This window comes from Chrysoperla carnea, chromosome 3 (assembly GCF_905475395.1).
Source record: "Chrysoperla carnea chromosome 3, inChrCarn1.1, whole genome shotgun sequence".
Lineage (NCBI taxonomy): Eukaryota > Metazoa > Arthropoda > Insecta > Neuroptera > Chrysopidae > Chrysoperla > Chrysoperla carnea.
The window spans coordinates 65,098,274-65,120,540 of record NC_058339.1 but is presented as its reverse complement, the minus strand read 5'-3'; the positions used below and the strand labels follow the sequence as shown (position 1 = coordinate 65,120,540).

Here is a 22,267-nt window from a genome sequence, read left to right as displayed (position 1 = left end):
AAACAAGTGAAAACAAATAATTGACTGAATTAATTGTTGAAATACCTTGTCTAGAAAGTGGTTAATGTCAGTGCTTGCATTATTTTTAATAAATTAGAAAAGTTTAAAAATCAACACATTTTCTAGATTTTTTTTCTCGTTTTTCGATAATCTTTCACAAGACCACTAGTTATTTCAATATCTATGTCTTAACTCGAAGTCAACAAGAATTCATCCTTATATCTTTTGTAGTTTTATAGAAAATGAAAACCATATCTTGTCATAATTGGCGCTCTCACGGGTAAACAGTAATGTTTACGAATAAACGTTTCAAACAAAAGTTGTTTATTTTTTTAAGGGTAATTTTTTACATTTAAACTTTTGTTCTTTCTCTAACAGTTTATCCATGTTGCTCATTTACGAACTCAAACTCATTTTTTACGTCCTGAGCACTCTATAAAAATTTGAGCTTGATATCTCTTTTCGTTTTTGAGTTATCGTTTTGATAGCTAATTAGATGATTTTATGAACACATATACCAAAATTTTGTTCGTATAATCAAATTTTTAAGCGTTACAAACTTACTAAAATTAGTATACCTCGATATATATCTCATATAACAGGATATAAAAATTACATATCAAATAGATCTGTGCAGTGCGTCTTTAAAATTTGGCCTAGAAAATTTATGATTTCATATTTATTCAAAAATTATGTCTTATTTATTATTTTAATAATTATTCATATTGGAATGTGTACATAAAGATTCATTCAGTATTTATTTTATAAAATTTATGTAATTTCATGAAAACAAATCTAATAAATCTTTTATTTCACTCCAGGAGCCAGTAATGGGACTTCATGCTTTTCGTTACACTTATGTTTTGCATATTAACTTTCAGAAAACATAAATGGAAGATATAGCACATGTTGTTCATGACAAATGTTATAAATTTACTAACAGTTAAATAAGAGACTTTATAAATTTTGTGTTTCTCCCTAAAATAGCAAATATCTTAGTGCTCAAAAATTTTCATGCGCCAAAAATTTGGTCCCAAACAAAGAAGCAATCACAAACATTTTCAGAGTGGTGATCGAATTGCGAAATTTGAAATTTTTGTGAAATTCTATGATTAATTCTATAATTAAAGCAATTTCTTTTCTTGTGTTTAAATTAATAAAAAAAAAATAATAATAATTAATTTTCCATACATTTTGTTAAAAATTATGTACGTACGTAAAATTAATTCAAAAACCAAATGTGGTTAAAAATGATTTCGATTAAGATCAGGGCTTCACGGTCCAACATTACTCATAAAATATTTTTGTTTATTTCTTTAACCGAGCTTATAATTATCTTATTATCCCTTGACATTTTCAGAATCTCAAAAGTCCCTGTTATCGCCAGATCAATTGCCACCTTGTTGCTGCAAGACGTTAATTTGAACAATGTCTCTATATGCAATGCTTTGCATTTGTCGCGAACACAATTTTCAAAAACATTTATGACAAAAATCCATTTTAAATGTAAAATAAAAAAAACAATTTTTACGTATAATTTAAAAAAAAAAATTTTGAAGTGAAAATTTTTTTGGCACATTGAGCACGTGCCAAATTGTTGTATGAACAAAAATTATGGAATTCGCGTCATCGCGTGTTTGAAATTGAACTCCTCCTAAAGTGGTGGACCGTTTTTGATGAAATTTTGTGTATGTAGTTAAGAGGATGCATGAATGGTTAGGTTCACAACTCAGTCCACTAAAATAAAAAATTTGTTTGAGGGTTCCGCGCCAAAAAATTTAAAACCCATGAAATGAATGGTGAAAACGCATATAAATAATATATTACATTACATTTTACTATTCAAATGTATTTATTTGCGCTCCCACCATATTTATTTAGAATTGTGAACAGCTATTTGAATAGTATTCAGGTATTATTTATTATTATTATTCAGGGAATGTAAATAGGTATTTATTAGAGTTATATGCGAGCGCAGCGAGCTTCACTACCGGAAGCTCCAGTTTGGTCGAAGGTCAGTTATTCCAAAGTTTTAAGTTTTCACTTCCATCGACAATTCCCATGACTGATTTCATTTTAAAATCGAACATGAAGTTTGTTTTTTAATTGGCTCTTGCAACTTTATAAAAAAACTTTCCATTAATTTTCATTGAGTAATATTTATCTTACACAAATTCATTAAAATTTTCTTAAAATGAAATCTAATAAATATTTTTTGAAACAATATTATTATAATAAAACAACTGTACTAAGAAACCTTATAACATCCTTACAATGAAATTTTACATAACAGTTGTAAGAGATATATAAACAAAAATGTACATGATTTTAAACAAACGTAAACATTGGTAAATTGATCGTTATTATTATTCTTAATAAATAGGACGACATTTTATACCGAGTGTTAACAGTTATTCGACATTCTCTAGTCTTCTTGTTGTAATACAGTAGAATCTCGATAACTTAAACCTCGGTAACATAAAAACCTCTGTTACTTCAAAAAATACTATGTTCCCTTCCCATCAGAGCCCAAAACCTCTATAACTTAAAATACGCAACCTCTATAACTTACCTAACATAGACACTTGATAACTTAAAACCTCTATAACTTAAAATATTTTGTGTTTCCCTTGGACTTTAACTTATCGAGATTCTACTGTATTTTCAATCAATTTTGGAAATTTACATAATGATACAGGACAATAGTTTTGTTAAAAACAAACACTTTTTGTTTCAAATACGAGATCAATAAACAATCTTTCAAAATCTTAAATTTTAATAACATAAACAAATATACAGGAGTCATTTTAATATATACACCTAAATATCTCGTTTTGTAGTTAACCAATCAAAAAGTCTTAAACAAAAGTTGCAGAGTTTGATCTCGGATATGATGTTCTGACCTCAGATTGAATCTAGTTCTTCGGGTTTCTTTAATAGCCAATTTATATCCTAAACGGTAAAAGATAGAATAACACTTTAAATTAAAAAATTGATCCTCCTTCAAAAAATGTTAGCTTTCGGAGAAAATACGACTTAAAATATTTCATTATTGCAATTAATCGAAAGAAAACACGTCAACTACGGAAAAATTATTTAGCCAAAAGTTGTCAAGGGGAATAGAGGTTCACCTGTGTCTTTGACCCACAATTATCGATAAACTTTGTTTTTAAGTCTCGTTTCCTCTGAGAGCTAACGTTTTTCGAAAAAATGTTTTAAACACAAATTGTTAGTTTTTTTATGAGAATCAACTTTCTTATTTAAAATGTTATTCTCTTACCGTTTAGCTATGCAACTATTGCAATTGTTTGTTAAGCATCGTTGTGACGTAATAATGTTTATTGAATAGTATACAATTATTAATTGACATTATGACGTTACACGATCTTTTACAAACATTTTTTTTGTAGGGCATTACCATTTCTCTTTTCAAAAATTCATTTAAAACTACCTGTAACTTTAAAATTATCGATAAACTTTGTTTTTAAGTCTCGTTTCCTCTGAGAGCTAACGTTTTTCGAAAAAATGTTTTAAACACAAATTGTTAGTTTTTTTATGAGAATCAACTTTCTTATTTAAAATGTTATTCTCTTACCGTTTAGCTATGCAACTATTGCAATTGTTTGTTAAACATCGTTGTGACGTAATAATGTTTATTGAATAGTATACAATTATTAATTGACATTATGACGTTACACGATCTTTTACAAACATTTTTTTTGTAGGGCATTATCGTTTCTCTTTTCAAAAATTCATTTAAAACTACCTGTAACTTTAAAATTATCATGAAAAAAAAAAACAATTTTTTAAAACTTATCTATGATCTTTCCATTTTTGGCAACAAAAAATTAAAAATAATATTTTTTCAAAATCCCAATTTTCAATTTTTTTATTTAAACCAAATTTATTTACGTGTATCAATCAAATAACTTTTTAATAATTGATTTCGTAAAGGCCATGAAAAATGTACAAAAAAACCATATTGATTACGCCATTATAGTATTGTGAATTGAAGAATATGTCTAGCAGTCAAATACAAAAGATTATAAACAATTATTATATTTTGAAAACGATTTCATTATTGCAATTATCAATTCTAGTTTATATCATTGAATGTATACCGCATTCAATTATTGACTCCCTGTGGATATAATTATTTTTTTTACCCACCCAATAGATAACAATACAAGCAATTCACAGAATGAATGTCTGAACAATGTATGTGTCTAAAGTTTGAATATTTTTATTCATAGTGTTCCGAAAATTTGATAAAAAATTTCAAAATTTATTAGCTCTATTCTCATAAATGGAAGGCTTTGATAATGTGGTGGAAGCACAGGGAAAATTAAGGATGTATGAGCACGGTAGTGGGGACACAAATTTATATTTTTCAATTTTGATAGTGAATTATGTTATAACTTGACAATATAAGACGAAAAGTAAGAATACAATTCTTTGATATCTGGAGTAATTTTCAAAATATCGAAAAATGAAAATTATATATAATTATTAAGCTTTCGATATTGCGAAAACCAAGGCAGATATCGAAAAATTTTATTCTTATTTTTCGTCTATATTCATGAAATTATAACAAAATTAATCATCAAATTTGAAACTAAGGTACAAATATAATTTCAACCCTAAGTCTAAAATTGTCTTGGCGCTCTTACTACCTTAAATTAGGTTTCAACTGGTGTTGAATAAATACATGGATATTAAGAAACTGTAGCAATTTACAATAATACTGTTCAAATGTGTTAATTAATACTTTCTGACTCTCTTAATGGTCCAGTTTTTTCGAATGGTGCTGTTTTAAGATTTAAGCCTGTTTATGTCTGCCATATTGGCATAGAATATTATTCAATTTCTTACCGGTTAGGATCTAAATTGGCTATTAAACAAACCCGACTGATTGACGTCATCAGTTTTTTTATTATGACAGAGTAAATTAGAATGATATAAATATAAAAAATAAACTACAGTTTTACATAAGTAGGTACTCGATGTTATAATTTGATAGTCTGAAGAGATGTTATTATATTATTTATCCAGTAACGCCGATGCCGTATGTAGTCCAAGCAAATTATACATTTGCTTAAAAGGTCAGTAAAACCCTCAACGAGGCCTATAAATTTTGTATATACAGAGAATTATTTTATCCAAAAATATAAAAAATAGACTAAAAAGAAAATTATTTATATTATTTATGAAGAAACCTAAATAAGCTGCGATAAGGGCTTAAAAAATCTGTCATTTTGTGGTTAAAATAATATATCGAAAATGTCAAATATATATCGAAACGCATATACATCGAAGACGGTGAGGTAAGATAAAAAATGTCAGGAATCAAAAAGTCTTGTAATTTTATAATTGTCCAGGTAAAATGCCAAGAATCAAATAATGCTGGAACTTGTCCCATATATAGATAAAATAATTTTTTTTAAATGTAAAGTGAATGTGATGTCCTGAAGTAGTTAGACTGTTTTTTCAGTTTTTTTCCTCGATTATTGGAGTAAAGATTTAAATTGAAGCATGTATATATGTATTAATTTAACTTGTATGATATATATTAATAAAGTTGCCATTCAAATCAATTTGTTTGGTGGCATAACAATCTTCTATCATACGTATATAAAACGTATTCATACTGAGAGAAAATAAATCACCTTTTGTATTAATTTAAACATAATTATGTTATGCCATCATAGTACTAAAATACAACATTATGTTACAATACTCTCAATTCTCATTCTCACTTAGTTTTCTAGTTAGTTCCTAGTTCTTAAATCATAAATATTGTGTGTGATTCATTTTAGTTACCCTACTTTAAGAGTTATAATTTTATGTACTCCGTTTATTGAATATTTAATTAATTTTAGTCCACTTTAAGAAAGAAAAAGATTTAGAGTTTGATATGTTTTGTTTTATGTAGAGCAAATTCTTTAACGTTTTTCAATATGGTCCCAGAAAATTCTTGGTCATTAAACTTGCGATATAATAAGAGCTCTATACATTGAATGATAAAAATATAATTTTTACGATTTTACATGCGTTGGATTTTTTAATCCCCGAACTAAAAAAAGGGGTGTTATAAGTTTGACCGCTATGTGTGTGTGTCTGTGTGTTTGTCTGTCTGTGGCATCGTAACGCCTGAACGAATAAACCGATTTTAATTTTTTTGCTTTCATTAGAAAGGTAATTTAACGGAGAGTATTCTTAACTATGCTTTAAGTGCGAGCTAAGGTTTCCGTACCGGAAAAAATTGGCGATGATTTTCAAAATCGATTTAATTTGGAAAAGGCATGACATATAAATAATTATAATTGAAATGAATGGTCAAATAAACCTGGTTCAATTCATTTAGAAAAATAAAATGGTAAAATAATTAGATAATTTAAAACAATGATTCAAAAGAACAAAGCCAACTCAAATATTTCAATTTCAATTAAAATAATCCCAAAAATTTGTCCCAAAAAATGATAGCTCTCTAAGTATCCTTTTCATCTCATCTGATGTCCTTGACCATCACTTTGATATTTATTTAAGAAGGAGAGTTATAAGTTTACAGTGTTTATCTGTGCGTCTTTGTGTTTCACAGTGGCATCGTAGCCCCTAAACGGTCGAACCGACTCGATTGAGAACATTTTATAACAAAGTATCAAATAATCGGTTTACAAGAAGTCGCTTCGCATTTGTCGAGGGAATTAAAATCAATGACCACCCAAGCCCTAAAAACATACCAAATGAGACTTATGGATCAATTTTCAAAGGATTTTGAGTCCGAATCTTTAACTTCTCACGCCCTGTTAGCGCAGATATTTTATAGACACTTATTCCCAAGAACCTACCTAAACAAAATAATTTTGTATATTAGATTCTGCACTAAACGAATTTTGCAAAATTATTTTTCTAAATAAATAACGATTTTCTTTTAAAATGAAATAACAAGTAGGTTAAAGAAAAATTTATTTTTAAAATGTTTTCACAACTTTGTAAAGTTTATTCACCTTACAATGAATGAATGATAACATAATATATAAAATGAAGTCTACTTTTCTCATAGTCAAATGAAACAGTTTACTATTTGTATCGAACTAATTTTTTTTGTGTACACGGTTGAATGCTTAGCTATACCTACTGCTTTCTTATTATTATGATTTTTAAAGTTAATATAATAATAATAATAATAATATTATTCCTAAGAAATTTTTATATTTCGGTTTGTAGATAAAATCAAGCTTTTTAGACGCACTAACAGCAGTTTTCTCATTCAAGGATTTTTTTTAAAATTACAACTTATTTTTAATTAACAAAAAGAGCAATTTTTGTTGAGTTTTTTGACTACACCTTCACCAAAAATTCAAAAATGAATATTTTGTTAATTATTCATTCATTCAAATCCAAGATATACTTATTTATTAAAGATGTCCCTTTGATTTTTTAGTTTCAGATGTAGCAATAATGAGTTATCCTGACTGGAAGATCACTGGAAGAAGATATGACTTGGTTCTCACCACTACCACTGGCTGAACTTACAATATTTTTTTATGAAAATATAGCAGTATATTCTTAGAATAATGCTTAACAATGTACAATAAGTTTAAAAATATTGATAAATAAGGTACTCTGTCGCCCTAATAACTCAGTTGTTAAGGCGTAACCAATTCCGTCAGCGGTATGCTTAGGGTAGCGGATTCGATTACCGCCGTCACAACAAAAAAAATTTAATTAATAGTTGTGATGGACTGGTGTAGTGCATGATGATATATGCGTGAAGGAGGTGCACTCAGCCTCTGAAATTGAGGAGCTGATAAATGAAATTATAAGCGGAAAGGTGGTAAAACACATGTATGTTATCACAATGGGCTCTATAGCCCAAGTGTGTCCTTCGTGGACAGCCAATATAACCTAACCTGACCTAAGGTAATCTGTAAAAAAAATTACAAAAATATGCTTTTTTTTTGGTAGATATCTCAGACCCATGCTCCCCTTAGATCATGCAGGTCATTGTCAAAGAATTTCTATCATATATACGTTGTTTATAATACTGATTATTACCATGACTGAATCTTTTATGGAACAGTATTTATGCACCACTTTTGATACAAAAATTCTAAAAAGTATTTTTTTATATCAGTATCATGTAACAAATATTAATATTTATGTCAAGTCTCGTGTATACAGGATGTCTCAGATTAAATTGCACGCATCACTACATGTTAATAATAAAATATAATATAATACCTACATTAATGAGAGTTGATTTCATTATTAAAAACAGACTTTTGATTCCTCATCTCCATGTTATCAAGGGTAGGGGTTCTAATCGAAATTGAACATGAAGAAACTCATATGAGCGAATATTTTATTTTATGTCGAATAGAATATATTGGAACACGACAATGTTTATTATAAATTCAGAATGTGGAATCCTCTAAAATAAATTGTGGGTCAAATTTTGTAAAATTTGATTTCATAAATTTTAATATATGAAAGAGAAAAGTTTGTTGACCTCATACAACATTTGCAATGTATTTGAAAATGGATAATTTACTGCCTTCTTTACACTCTCCCCTTCTCAGACTTCACATTAGGCATCCTAGTGAGCACAGGCGAGTAGTGGGAAAGGGGCACATTTTTGTGATTACTAGTGTAGTTTAGCTCAAAAGTTTTATTATGAGGTTATAACCATAGAAATAATACCATAGAACTGTATAGACATAAGAAACGCAATAGGTAAATTCTTGACTGCAGGGAGAGAGGTAGAAAGAGGCAGAAGTTGTAGGTGTATAAGAGAGACAACGACAGGTATACGTGTCTACTTATCTCTATGGTTAAAAACGCATAGATAAATAATAAAATTAAAAATTTTGTGAAGAAATTTTTTAATAAGTAAAATACTTTTGAAAATAATAAAATATATCGAATTGTGAATTTAATATGCGGAATGTGGGTATAAAATTTAAATTTAATATGCGAAATGTGGGTATAAAATTACTAAATTTTGAAATACGATATTTCAAAATCAATTAAATTTATTGACATCAATTAAATTTTTTAGGAATGTTTCATTTTTTCATGTAGATTAGCAGGCATGGGCAAATGTGACTCTGAGAAGTCCCTCACACTTCTGTAACTAAATAACGAGCAAGACAGCGACAACCTAACCAGTGTCAATCAATAATACGAGTAAGACAGAGACACAACTTTTTTTTTCTACCTATCCCATTACTATTAGAGAAACTAAGATAGGTAGAAGAATCGTATACCCGCCTCGCTTCCTCCTCTATGAGCAATGCGGACTTGGATAAAGAGACACACAATAAAGTTTGTGGCACACAAAAAAATTATAACAATGGTGACTTCGACTTAAAATAACTCGCCCATGCCTGTTGTAGATACTACCAATAAATTAGTACGGAAACTTAAAATTAGCAAACAAAAATACATTTGGGCAGATTTTCAATTGTAATACCTCAAATACTGAGGTATTTTGACTAAAGAAAGTACTAAACAAATTTCAAACAAATGTAAAAACTTGGTTTCATAATAAAAATATGATGTTTTTGTCACATACAAACAGTATAATAATACACGCAAAGGTTACTTATAATTCAGGCACTTACATAGAACAGAAGTACGATCTCGCTATCATGTGTTTCGTGGTATAATGTGTTAATATGACAAAAGCTATTAAAAATATCATGTATGAAGGACTTTGGGATACATAAAGTACACAAAAATTTGAAATAAATGTAAAAATTTGATTTCGTAATAAAAATATCAATCTCAAATACAGCTTAAATGCTCCAGTATTTGTAACGTTCTCCAAAGCTTCCGAAAACTTTGTTTGCTAATTTTACTCATCCAATTTCTAACAGAGACCAAACACCAAAGACCAAATGGTGAACGAAAAGTGACGTATTTTCAATCACTATAAGGCAATTATAACATAAATATTCTTATTCTTGATAATTTCATTAAGCGGAATAGAAGAACTCACCATGTTTTACATATTCTTCTCCGATTAGTTTCTACATCAATTTGTGTATCGTTGTTGAAACGCATGCTATGGCAGAGAGCATCGCGCTCAACTACACTTTATAAGAATAAGCGATACATGAATGACATAACTTGAATATGAGTTTTCTCATCACGTATCTTCTTAATCAATAATAAAAAAATATATATTTACTGTAATAAATATGAAGAGTTTATATTACATGTATACAAATTCTAATTCACGTGTTTTGATAAATTCGCAAATATGGGGTAATTTTATTGAATTAATCTACACAAATGGGATTGCGTTAATACAAGTTCGAGCAAAGTTACTTCATTTATACTGGAAATTATAAAATAAAATGCATAATTTTCGTCCAAGGGCCGATATGTATTTAGTAAGTTTCAAAATGGGATCACATTTAGTCTTACGGATTTTTCATCTTTGTTCTACATTTAATTAGTCTTGGTCTTGCAATTTATGTTTGGTCTTGCTAATGTGAAAGAGCAACACCAGGTGTGCAAGACATATAAAGCAATTATGGAAGAACCAAGATCAATGGCTAAAAGCTAGATCAAAGTACAAGTTTAAGTGAGTAAGATTATGATACAGATTGAAGAAAACAGCGAGCATTACTTTGACTTTTGAAGAATTTTTTCGTGGTTTTCTTATTTTCCCATCCTTGCTTTGTCCCTAATATGTGGCAACTGATAACTTCTTCATAAAAAGAATGGAGATGGTTTCATACAAAGATACCAAAGATACATAGAAAGAATGTCTCCAATTATGGAAAGCATAAAAAGATGCCTCTCATCACGGAAGGTGATAATGTCTTCAACGAATGTAAGATTTTCGTGAAAACTAATAATCTTTTTTCGTCTAATAAAGGATATACAATCTGTGCCAGAATGGAATAACCAGAAATTTTTCTTTATTAATTATCCGGCATATTCTTAAATAGATTCGTCAAGACTTTTTTTTGCTGAATTTTAAAACAAACGAGAACTTGACCCCTTTTCACTTATGGATAGAACATAGATTTTAACACGTGATTAACTGATTTTATTTTGTTTGTAAAATAGTTACGGTCACGTACAAATCTAACTAAATTGTTTATATTTTATATGATTGTAAATTATGTCACTATTTATTAACTCTGCTCTGAGAACTAATAAATCCGTGAGATACTTTTAATATTGTATTTCCGTGAATAACTGTACTTTTATATAAATTTTACAAAGTGCAAAACTTATATCCGAGTTTCAATTTTACACTGCACCTTTTATTGAACAGAAAAAATCGTTATTTGAATTGGAAGATTGTAGGTACGTGGTTCGAATGAAATAGAAATTAATTATGCCATTAATTAGATATTTAATACAAAAAGTTCAAAAATCATCATGCCTTTAAATGTTGAGAACCTGAGACATTTACATCTTTTATTATCTAAAAATTAAATATTCCACAAGTTCACAATTCAAGGCCAAAAAAATCATTCATAAATGTCCACGTGTTTTAAATTGCCTATTGTTTTCCCGACCGTTACTTAGGGAATTCCACCACATAAATAATCATTTAAAATTTGGATAGTCGAATGTATTTTCAAAATAATTTTAAATATTTTTGTTTTCGATTCACGGGGAAATACATATACATTTCTTTATTTAACTTAATTTTGTCAACCTATTCTACTATTTATTCTAAAAATTTTTGAAAGATAACAAAATAAACTTCCCAATTGAATATATGCGTCCAATTTACGCCAGATTTTTTAAAAGCGATAATTTTTCGAGTTTATATTTCATAATCAGATTATATTTTTTATAATTCCAAAAAAATTATTTTTCTATCACCTCTAAAAATTATTTTCCCCCATGCTACTATTTTTAAGAATCAAAATTTTTAATTCTTCTTGATGATGCTAGTTGTTCCGAACAATATACCATTCGAGAAAACTAGTAGGATGATTTTCCCAAAAATTGGAATATTTCTGACACCTCAAATAAATAAATAATGGTTTGTATTTGAAAATATACGACTTAAAATATTACTGATTCCAACAAACCGGATGCTAACCTCAAAAGCACATTAATTTAATACATTTAGTTGGATAAATCTAGCGGATTTTGATAATGAATTCGATAAAATTTTGCTTCGATAAAAACCCGCTAGATTCATCCAACTTATTATAAAATTAATATAAGAATAATTATTCAGTTATTAAAATTTCACGAGAAATTCGCACTTAAATCGAATTTGGGACAATGTTTTGTTTGACGACGCATCCATTAAAGGATCTCTTCTTAAATGATTTTAAATCTCAAATTTAAGAGAAGCGGTACATTTTTAGACCGTGGATCTATTTGGCCGACACGATAAACTCTTTAATTACGGGTATATTATGGAATTTGATGAAGAATGAGGAAGATCTCTGGGACTCACAAAAAACTAACTATATATAATAAGGGAAGTAATAAAAAAGATATTTTCAAGTTAATTTTTATTGTAATTAATCAACATCAATTGTATGTAGTTAATTAATTAATTAACAATTTCTATATCATGTATTGTAATATTTTGATATGAATAAAAATTTTTGCTGATATGTATATCAATAAATTTGTCAATAATATTATTGATTGGAAAATAATAACATTTTATTACATATTGTAAACATTAAATAATATGCATATAAGAATTCATTATCAATATTTTATAATATAAATATTTTGATAATTTCTATAAGTTTCATTAATACCTAAAAGTTATTTCACATCATACTAAACAAAATTAATGTAATCAATATTATTTTTAATTGAACTAAATTATTTAAGACTTTTTAATTGAACTTAATTATTTAAGATTTTTAAATAATAGGTAATTGAAATTTTATTTCATTTTAATTGAAAAAACGTGATATTAAAAAATTAAGTGATGAATTGATACACAACGAAAAGAACCTGTACGCTGCATTTTTGGGTACTTACAGCCATGCAATTTTTACTAATATTTCGCAATAGTATGTATTTTTTCGAGAGTTTATATACTAAACAACTATCGATTAAAATAGTGAACCATGGTACATGAGATGTGATCCATGATACATCCAAATTTACAATGGTTCGTTTTCACCTTAATGTACCTAGGATCATCCCAACGATTGTTCAGTTCAATCTAGAGAACAGCATCATAGAACATATGCGATTGAAACATTTAAAACTTTACGTGTTTCAGAAACAACTTCAACTAGTATTTTTAATGGCTCAGGATGAATGAGACTTCTATTTTTCACGTATACCTATTATAGTTGGAATCCCATAAAAAACAAAAATATAATTTTATTTAGTGCAAACTTCATAGGTATATTTCCATGTATCAATTCAATGTATCAAGGTACATCATGTTGTTAGATTCAAAGTACATCACTTTGCGTATTTGAAATTTTATCCCGTCATAAATAACGATATAGTCCCATCACGTTGGGTGAAATTTACTGAAGTTTTGGGTGCAGCAATACCACCCATGCCAATTTTAAGTTTATCTGTAGATTAACAATTTTCATATGCGCAAAAAAGAAACGGTAATTTCGGAAAACGATTTTCCACGATTTTACATAACTATTTGCAATTTACTCGAAAACTATGCATTTTAATGGAAAAATAGATCAATTCAAAGTTATTGGGTGTAAAATTTCTGATCAATTTGTATATATAAACTTTCTCTTATCATTCACATTTTCTGGAAAAATTTACGTCAACGTAATATTTTCCGTATTTTGTTTGTTTCTATTTAATTTTTCTTAAAAACTGTGCATTTCAGGAAAAAAATATTTTGAATAAAAGTTTTTAAGCAAAAAAATTCCAACCGATCCGTATATTTTGAATCACCAATTTGGATTGTTTTCACAAAAAAAATTTATTTTTAGTTTTCTCGAAAACAAAACGACATTGACAACAAGTCTTCGGCCAACTTGCATTCTGATAAACCATTACTTCAGTACAAATGAATTTTAATAAATAGCAATATCTACCAAGAAACTACAGAATCATTCAAGATACGTTTGACTCTTGGTACTACATCTTACTCGACTAAGATCCTTTCGTACTCCAGTACCGTGCTTGTACATCCTTAATTTATTAAAACATTTAATCATAATACCTGCCCAGACACATAAAAAAAAGTAGTAAACTTCAAAACCTAGTAGACACATTAATATAAAAACCGTAACTCGTATTCTAGATAACTTTTCCGAACAAAACTAATTAATAATAATATTAAACAAATATTATTATAAATAAATTATAATAAATAATCCACTTAATATTATCAACGTACACTTACAATTACAAAAGCTTTATATTTTTATACACAACTTTCTACAAACAATTTTTATATATTATATAAAATCGTGTCTCATTCCAAAAGTCTGGAAATCCGATTTGAATAGTAGAAAAAAAAAGTATTAAGTACCATGCACTTCATGTCACTTACTTATGTGCTGCAAATACTGTGGCTGTGTGTTATGTGTACGATAATAAAAGAAACGCAGAAAAAAAACAATTTTATCTAGCTCTCTGATGACGAGCTTGCTACAATGAAATGCGACGTGTTTTATTATATGGGTAGCTACACTGAAAAAAAAAATCTTAATACCAACCGATATGAGAATGTTTCAACCTCAACGCGAGATCATATACGGCGAATGGTGCCACGAATGTGATATTATTACCGTACGGGGTGGAGTGGTGAAGTTGTCACAAACGCATGACTTGTTTGTATGAAAGTAATATACTGTCAAATCAAATTTCAAATATTGTTGTTTTGAAATGCATCATAATTTTAAGCAATCTTTTTTTGATTGATTCTACCACTTATAAATATTATAACAAAATACTGATGTGATTGTCACAGCTACACGAGCAGGTAGAAAAAAGGTTTATACCTGCTAACAGGATTATTAAAAAAAAAAAAAATATTCTTGAAGTAGGATTTGAACTAGCGGCATATGGATTACTATTGATTTTAATTTCCTAAGTCTACAGCTTAACCAATGGCGCTATCGATGCTTGTTACAAACATACTAAGAAATATGGTAAATCTTATTAAAATGATCAATATGTTTATTTCAAATTCTCTGTTAACTAGTAACAATAATCTTTATGAAGTTGGCTCAATCACATATGGACTAAACATGATAGATATGCGATCATAATAACCAAATACTCTATTTAAAGCAAACGCAAAGAAATTTTCTTTTAATTCATCAATAAAATGCATGACTTTAAACTAAAATCAATCTCTTTCATAGAAGTAATGATTTTGTTTATTTAACTTCAGTGATTTTGTATCAATGAATTCATATTTTAAATTCAATCCCATTCTATTGTAAATAAAATATTTAGCTGTACTTGTTCCAATTGTTAATCAATTGTTTGAAAGTATATTTTTTTTTATTTCAATATGAAACGACCAACTCCGAGATTCGGAGGTTATCATTTTCTTAATTTTTTTTTTTTTCAGTGTATACTTTTATATCACTTGTTTTATTTTATTGCAGGTCAGTGTTGCTAACTCAAAATTTGTCTAGGTGGTAACTATAATTTAAAATGTTGATAATTTTCAGCAAATCCTGCTTAAAAGTTGATAGATCCAATCTTTTTTTTTCTGTGAAACCCACCGTGATGCCCTTTTGTCGGTTTTGGTCGCTCTTTATCAAAACTATATCCCGAACCTCATATTTTGATTAAACAATTCAGAATTGTTCTTCGGTAAGTGTTTAATGAAAGGACAATAAAAATGTTGATAAAAACCAAGAAACATAATATTAAGAGCATTTTCACGGAATTTTATTAAAATTTTTATTTTTTTATAAAGTAAGTTTGTAGATTTTCCTTACGAGGTAGTAGATTTGACAAAGATAGAGTTGGCAACAGAAGGTAAAGTTGGCAACAATGTTTCAGGGTGTATCAAAATTACTTCCAATCAATCAACTTATTTAGTAGAACTATAACAGTCTATTTAGCCTTTAAAATGGGTAGGGTGGTATTTCTTAAATGCAAATTTATTGTATTTTAATGAGACGACATATTGAGACGATGATTATAGTGTAACAATAAATAAACAAGATGGTTGAACTTAGCCCTTCTGTTCGCTAACACGCCGACAAAAGAGACGTCTCATTTCTAAGAATAAGAGTACGGGAACATTGAAAACATTTTTTCGTATAAATCGAACAGCTTGAGCAAAAATTCGAATAAAGTAAAAGATATTATTGATAAACAAAGTAGGGTAGATAATTTCAAATTATGAATACAAAAAAATATTTCCTTCAAAATATGGGCTGGTTTTTATACGGAAAAACTTATCAATTGGTAGTATTATTCCAAGTCTATTTCATTAAAAACTCGAATTGTTTTGTGTCTTGTAAAAAAATCCTTGAAGGTCAAGGATAAATTCAAAGTCACCATTAGGTTTTCACCGTTCAACCAAAAACTTACGTTTGTTTGAAACATTTTCCTGCAAGTTTTTGAGCTGAATTTGAGCCAAATTTATCAAAGAGTTAATTGTTGAAAATGCCCTGTCAAGAAAGTGTTGAATGTCAGTGCTTAGATTATGTTTAATAAATTATTATAAGAGATATTTTCTATATGTCTTTTGCGTTTTTCGAGAATCTTTCACAATACCACTAGTTGAAGCTACCTGCAAATTTCCAACTCGCAATCTTCTATAGTTTTGGAGATAATGGAGAAAATTATGTCATAATTTGCGCCCTCACGGGTAAACTATGATGTTTTCGAAAAAAAATTTCAATTAAAAGTTGTTTACTTTTTAAATTTAAACTTTTGTTCTATCCCCAATCTAATAGTTTACGTGATAGGTCCTACGGACCAAAAACCCAATTGACCTATGTTGACCTGAGCATCCTATAAATATTTCAGCTTGATATCCCTTTTCGTTCTTGAGTTATCGTTTGACGAACAGACGGGTGGGCTCATTTTGTAAACCGTTAGAGACAGAACAAAAATTTAAATGTAAAAAATTATAAACCTAATTATACTATGTATGTGTTTGTTTATAGCATGTACTATGTCCACTGAGGAAGTGAGAGCAAAGATACTCTTATTAATTTGTGTGCAAGAGTGACTATCTTTCATTACTTCTGTGACGTAAAAAAAACAAACGATTGCGTAACCAACAATGTCTATACAGGTTATTTTAATAATTAACCCAGTCGATTTTTTTTTTAAATTTAAATCTCCTTATGATTGCCATATTGACTGCTTGACGCTTGATTCATTTTATATTTTATTCTTATACAGGACACTTTTTTATGAGCCACTGTGTATATACATATCCATCACTTTCACTGACAACTATAAACAGAACTATGGGTAGAATTAAAAAGTTTTTTTTCTGCATAATCTACATTCTGCATTTCGTTTGTTGAACAAAAAAAAAATACCTATCATCAAACAGCAGTATAATAGAACGAAGTCTCGTAACATTTGACTGTACCCATATGTAACATTACCGCAAGCGAAAATTCAATTTAATTTGAAAAGTCTTTTGTTACTTTCTGATAGAAATAAATTGAAATATGTAGAGTGTTTTTAATTGGAGTATATAGCGTGTTTAATAAGCATCTGTATGAAATAATTTGGGAAAATATCGGATGGGAATCATATGTCGAAATTCCTTCAGGATTTTCCATAATTTATCATTTTTCCTAATTTCTTTTTCATAGAATTTAAAACTTTATCTCGAAGACAATGAGTTTTATCCTTGCCGAAAACAAAATTTTTGAAATCTTTACGAATATTTTGTTCAGTTTTTCTATTTTCTTAGATAATTAGAACGTAAATATTACAAAAATCCAGTTCATTTGATTATCAGACAAATATTTGGATCTTGTAAACCGTATGAAGGAGATACAACAAAAGCTTAAATGTAAAAGATGTTTATTATAAAAAATAAATAACTTTTGTTTGAAATATTTTTTCGTTAATGTCATTGTTTTCTCGGGAGGACGTAAATTATATCAAAACTTTAATGGTCGTTTTTTCCAAAAATTTAAAAGATAGAGAGTTGAAAATTTGTAGGCAGCTTCAATTTGTAAGTCTTGTCAAAGATTATTGAAAAACGAAAAAAAAACTCTTCTAGAAAATACTTCAAAAAATTTTCAAAAAGTAGATACAAAAAGGCCGCTATAATATGTGTTGATTTTTTAGTTTTTTCTTATTTATTAAAAATAATGCAAACACTGATATTCAACATTGTCTATACAGGGTATTTCAACGATTAACCATTAGTGAATTGTTTATTTTCACTTAATTTTATGTATTTCGACTACCAAGTCGGCGTAGTACGCCACCAAATTAGCAACGAGTAACATACACAATAAAAGTTATTACAATTAGCTTATTCATACTGATGATGACTCCTTAGTAGTCGAAATACGTAAATTTATTTCGAAATATCGAGTTCTTTGATAATATTTATATTTTCACTTGTTAATAATAATTTTTAGAATGAACGCCATATACAGGTTGTTTTTTTAACTTACAAAAAAATAAAAAAATGATTGAGATGCAAGAAATTGTTTCAAACAAAAGTTGTATCATTTGAAAGCCTCGATCAATTCCAAATACATGTTTATTTTTAGGTGGGTAGGCTCTAAGTTAAATGATGGTCAAATAAACTTTTTCAAATGAAACCCTATATTCCTTACATGTGATTCGTATTTTATAGGGGAAAAAAGATAACTTTTATTTTAAAAAATTAAAAAAAAAAAAATTTTAAGCGTATTTATTGTGATTTGAGCAAGTCAAAAAAGACACCCTGTATATTTTATCGTTACAAATAAACAGATTGGAAAAATATTATTATCAATATTAGCAATAAGGTTTATCAGCACTTTTTTTTTATCCCAAGGTGATAACAAAATACAATTTTTATATATCAAATTAAAATCTGGTCGGTCTACATATAAAAATTGATTTTTAGTACGAATAAACCTTCAAAAATAATCAATTCCCTAGTTATTCCTAACCTATACAGAGTATTTTAGAAAAGGGATTTTTATGAACAAGCAATTGTTGTTATTATTTTTAAGGAATTAATGAAATAAAAATAATAAAAATTGTATAACTTTTTTCTGAATGAAAAAAGGATTTTCGAAAAGCAAAAGGTTGAAAAGTTTGTTCAAATGTGAAATTTTATAGACATGCACTGTTAAAAAGTAATAAATAGTATTGCATTTCTTGGAAATTCAACCTTTCACAATGTCAAAGGTTGTATAATCAAATATTTAAATATGGAATTATTAAGTCTGTGAAGTTTCACCTCCCTAGTTTGGATTATTTTGGGTTTTTTTAGTACTAATCATTTGCATCATAATATTTGCACAAGCGCTATTTTTGTTTACAAAATCATAGGTGCTAAACGCTAGCATCCAAAAATTTGAATTTTTTTTTTGCAGATATATTTTGTCATTGTTTTAGTTTAGGCAAGTGAAAATTTCTCTCAGTGAAAAAATTGTCTTGATCCCGAAAGTTTAAAATTTTTATTTTTGTTATGTTTTGCAGCAATTATTTCTTCTCAAAACCCTACTGAAATTTAGATTTTGAGATTTTGTTGGCGCAACGTTAGCACACACAAAATCTCAGGCCAGTCAGTTTTGAAATTTCCACAGCGCAAACACACAAGTTCACCAATTTGTCTGACGTGGACAAGAAAATCTCACCTTTCCTCCCCAAGTTTATTTATACTCCAGCACGCATCATTTTGTTTTTGCTAAGGGCAAAGGTATTATTTTCGAAAATCTCAAATTTAAATTTTTCGGTAATATTTTTCCTACTTGTATGCAGAGCTGCAATCGCATTTATTACTAAGAAATTCGCAGCCTGAGGATAGCTGCTTTTCTTTTTACATATTGAACAATTGGCAATTGGCTATACCAAAGATCTGTTTTTTCTGCTCAAATCTTAGAATAAAGTGGCAATCGAATTAGTTAGTGTCATGAAATTCCATGATTTTGTATGTTGAAACAAATTTTGTTAAAACAAAAATGCCTGACATTTCAAATCTTTATATTCTCTAACATATCTAGCTTTTCAAGGTCGCTCATCACTCTGGACCAACATAGCTCCCAACCCTTTTTCTAAACACTCTGTACAATTATCCAAAACTAATATTAATCTTACCTTTTAAGTGAAGTATGTTTAGTTCCATTCGCTAATATTTTCGTTTTCGGTTTGTCACTGATTGTACTTGTTGGCGTCATAGAACTCGCGGTAGTTGCATCACTTAAACAGCTACTAACACTACTCTCCTTCGATATATTACCTTGCGCCAAATGATATTTAATTGCACCACTTTTTACATAATTATTCACCGATGTTATATTACTAATAAATGGTTTCTTATTATTTATATTTATATTATTTGTTGATGTAATTTGGCTATTTGTATTATTTATTAACGGTGTATTATCAGACGATGTTGTATTACCATTTGTTGTCACTAATTTTGGTGATTCGGGTGGTTTCGATTCAAAATTTAATTGTAAATGATCTTTATTTGGCAATAAGGGTGGTTTTTCATCCATTGGTAAAATATATGATAACATTTTGTTACACCAGTTTTATAAATTCATTATTTAATTACAAACAAAAAAAAACGCACTCTTTCTCAGTTATCACTTTCAAAAAGTTCAAGTTTTTTTTCTATTAATGGCACATTTTTAATCACAAACTCAAGTATATTTTTGGCACAATACTTACCTAGATGATATGTTTTTTTTTTTGCAATTTGTCAAAAGGTTATGTTAATTTAAAATAATAACAAAACACTATCACTTATTAACACAAAATCGATAAGCGATTTAGTTTTGTTTTGGCAATAAAAACAAAAGACACTCACATTTGAATAAAAAACCGGGTAATTTAAATTAAAAAGGATCGTTTCCTGATTTAAATAAATTAAGGGAGAGATATTTAAAAAGCTGAGCTGAATAAGGTTATTTATTTTATTTACATTGTTCTCACTGTGATTCAAAAATCGGAGAACGTCTACTTGTCTACAATATAGATGCCACTATCTATGATGGGTGCTTTTTTTTGTGTATACAATCAGCTGCAAATTCTAACTATGTTTTGATGATCATCGCTAGTACAAGTACACACTTGAACATCTACAAAACCACATTTATTTAGTTCGTCATCGTATTGTGATGCGAGTTACAGTACTGCTGGCCCCTACTTCTAAATCATCATCCGTACACCGTACGTACATACTGTAGTGTGTTCTATATGTGTGTAGTTGTTTTGAATGCGCCGCGCCGGTCGGTGTGTATGTATGTATCTATGATTACCACCCCCGCATTCTTTCTTTCTTCTATTTACTTGTCAAATTATTTGCACATGCGCAAATCATACCTCAGTTAGATCACATAACTCAACTATCGCATCACATATTCAACATTCACCGTGTACAATATTTTTCTCTCCACTTGCTTTGCTTTGCATTGTCGTTCTCGTGATGTTTTGTTGGTGTTGATTTTTGTATAACCTCCTGCAACCTAGTTTTGATATAATTTATATGTAGGTATGTTATATAATGGATGATTATGTAATAATAGGAAAGAATTATTTGAGATTCTTTACTATACTGTACATTGTACATAGAGATGTAATTATAACAAAATGATTTTTATAAAATTGGGTGATTCCCGTTAGAGACTAGGGTGTGTAATGTATTGTATATATTTGGGAATATTCTAGTTGATAGCGTTTAATAGATGATGTTTTGTATTTCGGCAGTGTGTTCACTATGTGGGGTAGAGATGGTAGAATAGCGAGGCTTGCAAATAATCTGTGGCGTCCTTAACCCTTACGAAACGTCGTCGGGTGGTAGTTCAGTGCGCACATATACTTGTGGCAAATATGTAAATTGAAAGCACTTAATTTTTATCCCTACTTATATTATAATTATGAAAGTAAAGGCATTCGTTTGTTACGCTTTCACGCAAAAACTAGCGAATGGGTTTGAATGAAACTAAAACAATATAGACCAAACATCAGACTTACACAAGAGCTGTAATTTATAAAGATATATTGAAAAAAATTAAATTTAACCTATGACATTTCACTACGTCATCTATGAGCATCATTTTGAACCATAAATTAAAGATTTCTGTAAAGTTGTGAACAAGATACAATTCATGGCCATCTGTTCTGTACATATATTTTACCTGTTTAAAACAAT

At 28.6% G+C, this 22,267-nt stretch overlaps 1 protein-coding gene across 1 annotated transcript in view; it reads right to left on the bottom strand.

Moving 5' to 3' along the window:
* Window positions 1-20,756, bottom strand: part of LOC123295240 — a 152,120-nt gene extending 131,364 nt beyond the window's left edge. The window contains exon 1 of the mRNA XM_044876509.1: window positions 20,206-20,756. Coding sequence (XP_044732444.1) covers window positions 20,206-20,630 — 425 coding nt within the window. The 5' untranslated portion in view covers window positions 20,631-20,756. The remainder of the gene's footprint in view (window positions 1-20,205) is intronic.
* Between the last annotated feature and the right edge of the window lie 1,511 nt (window positions 20,757-22,267).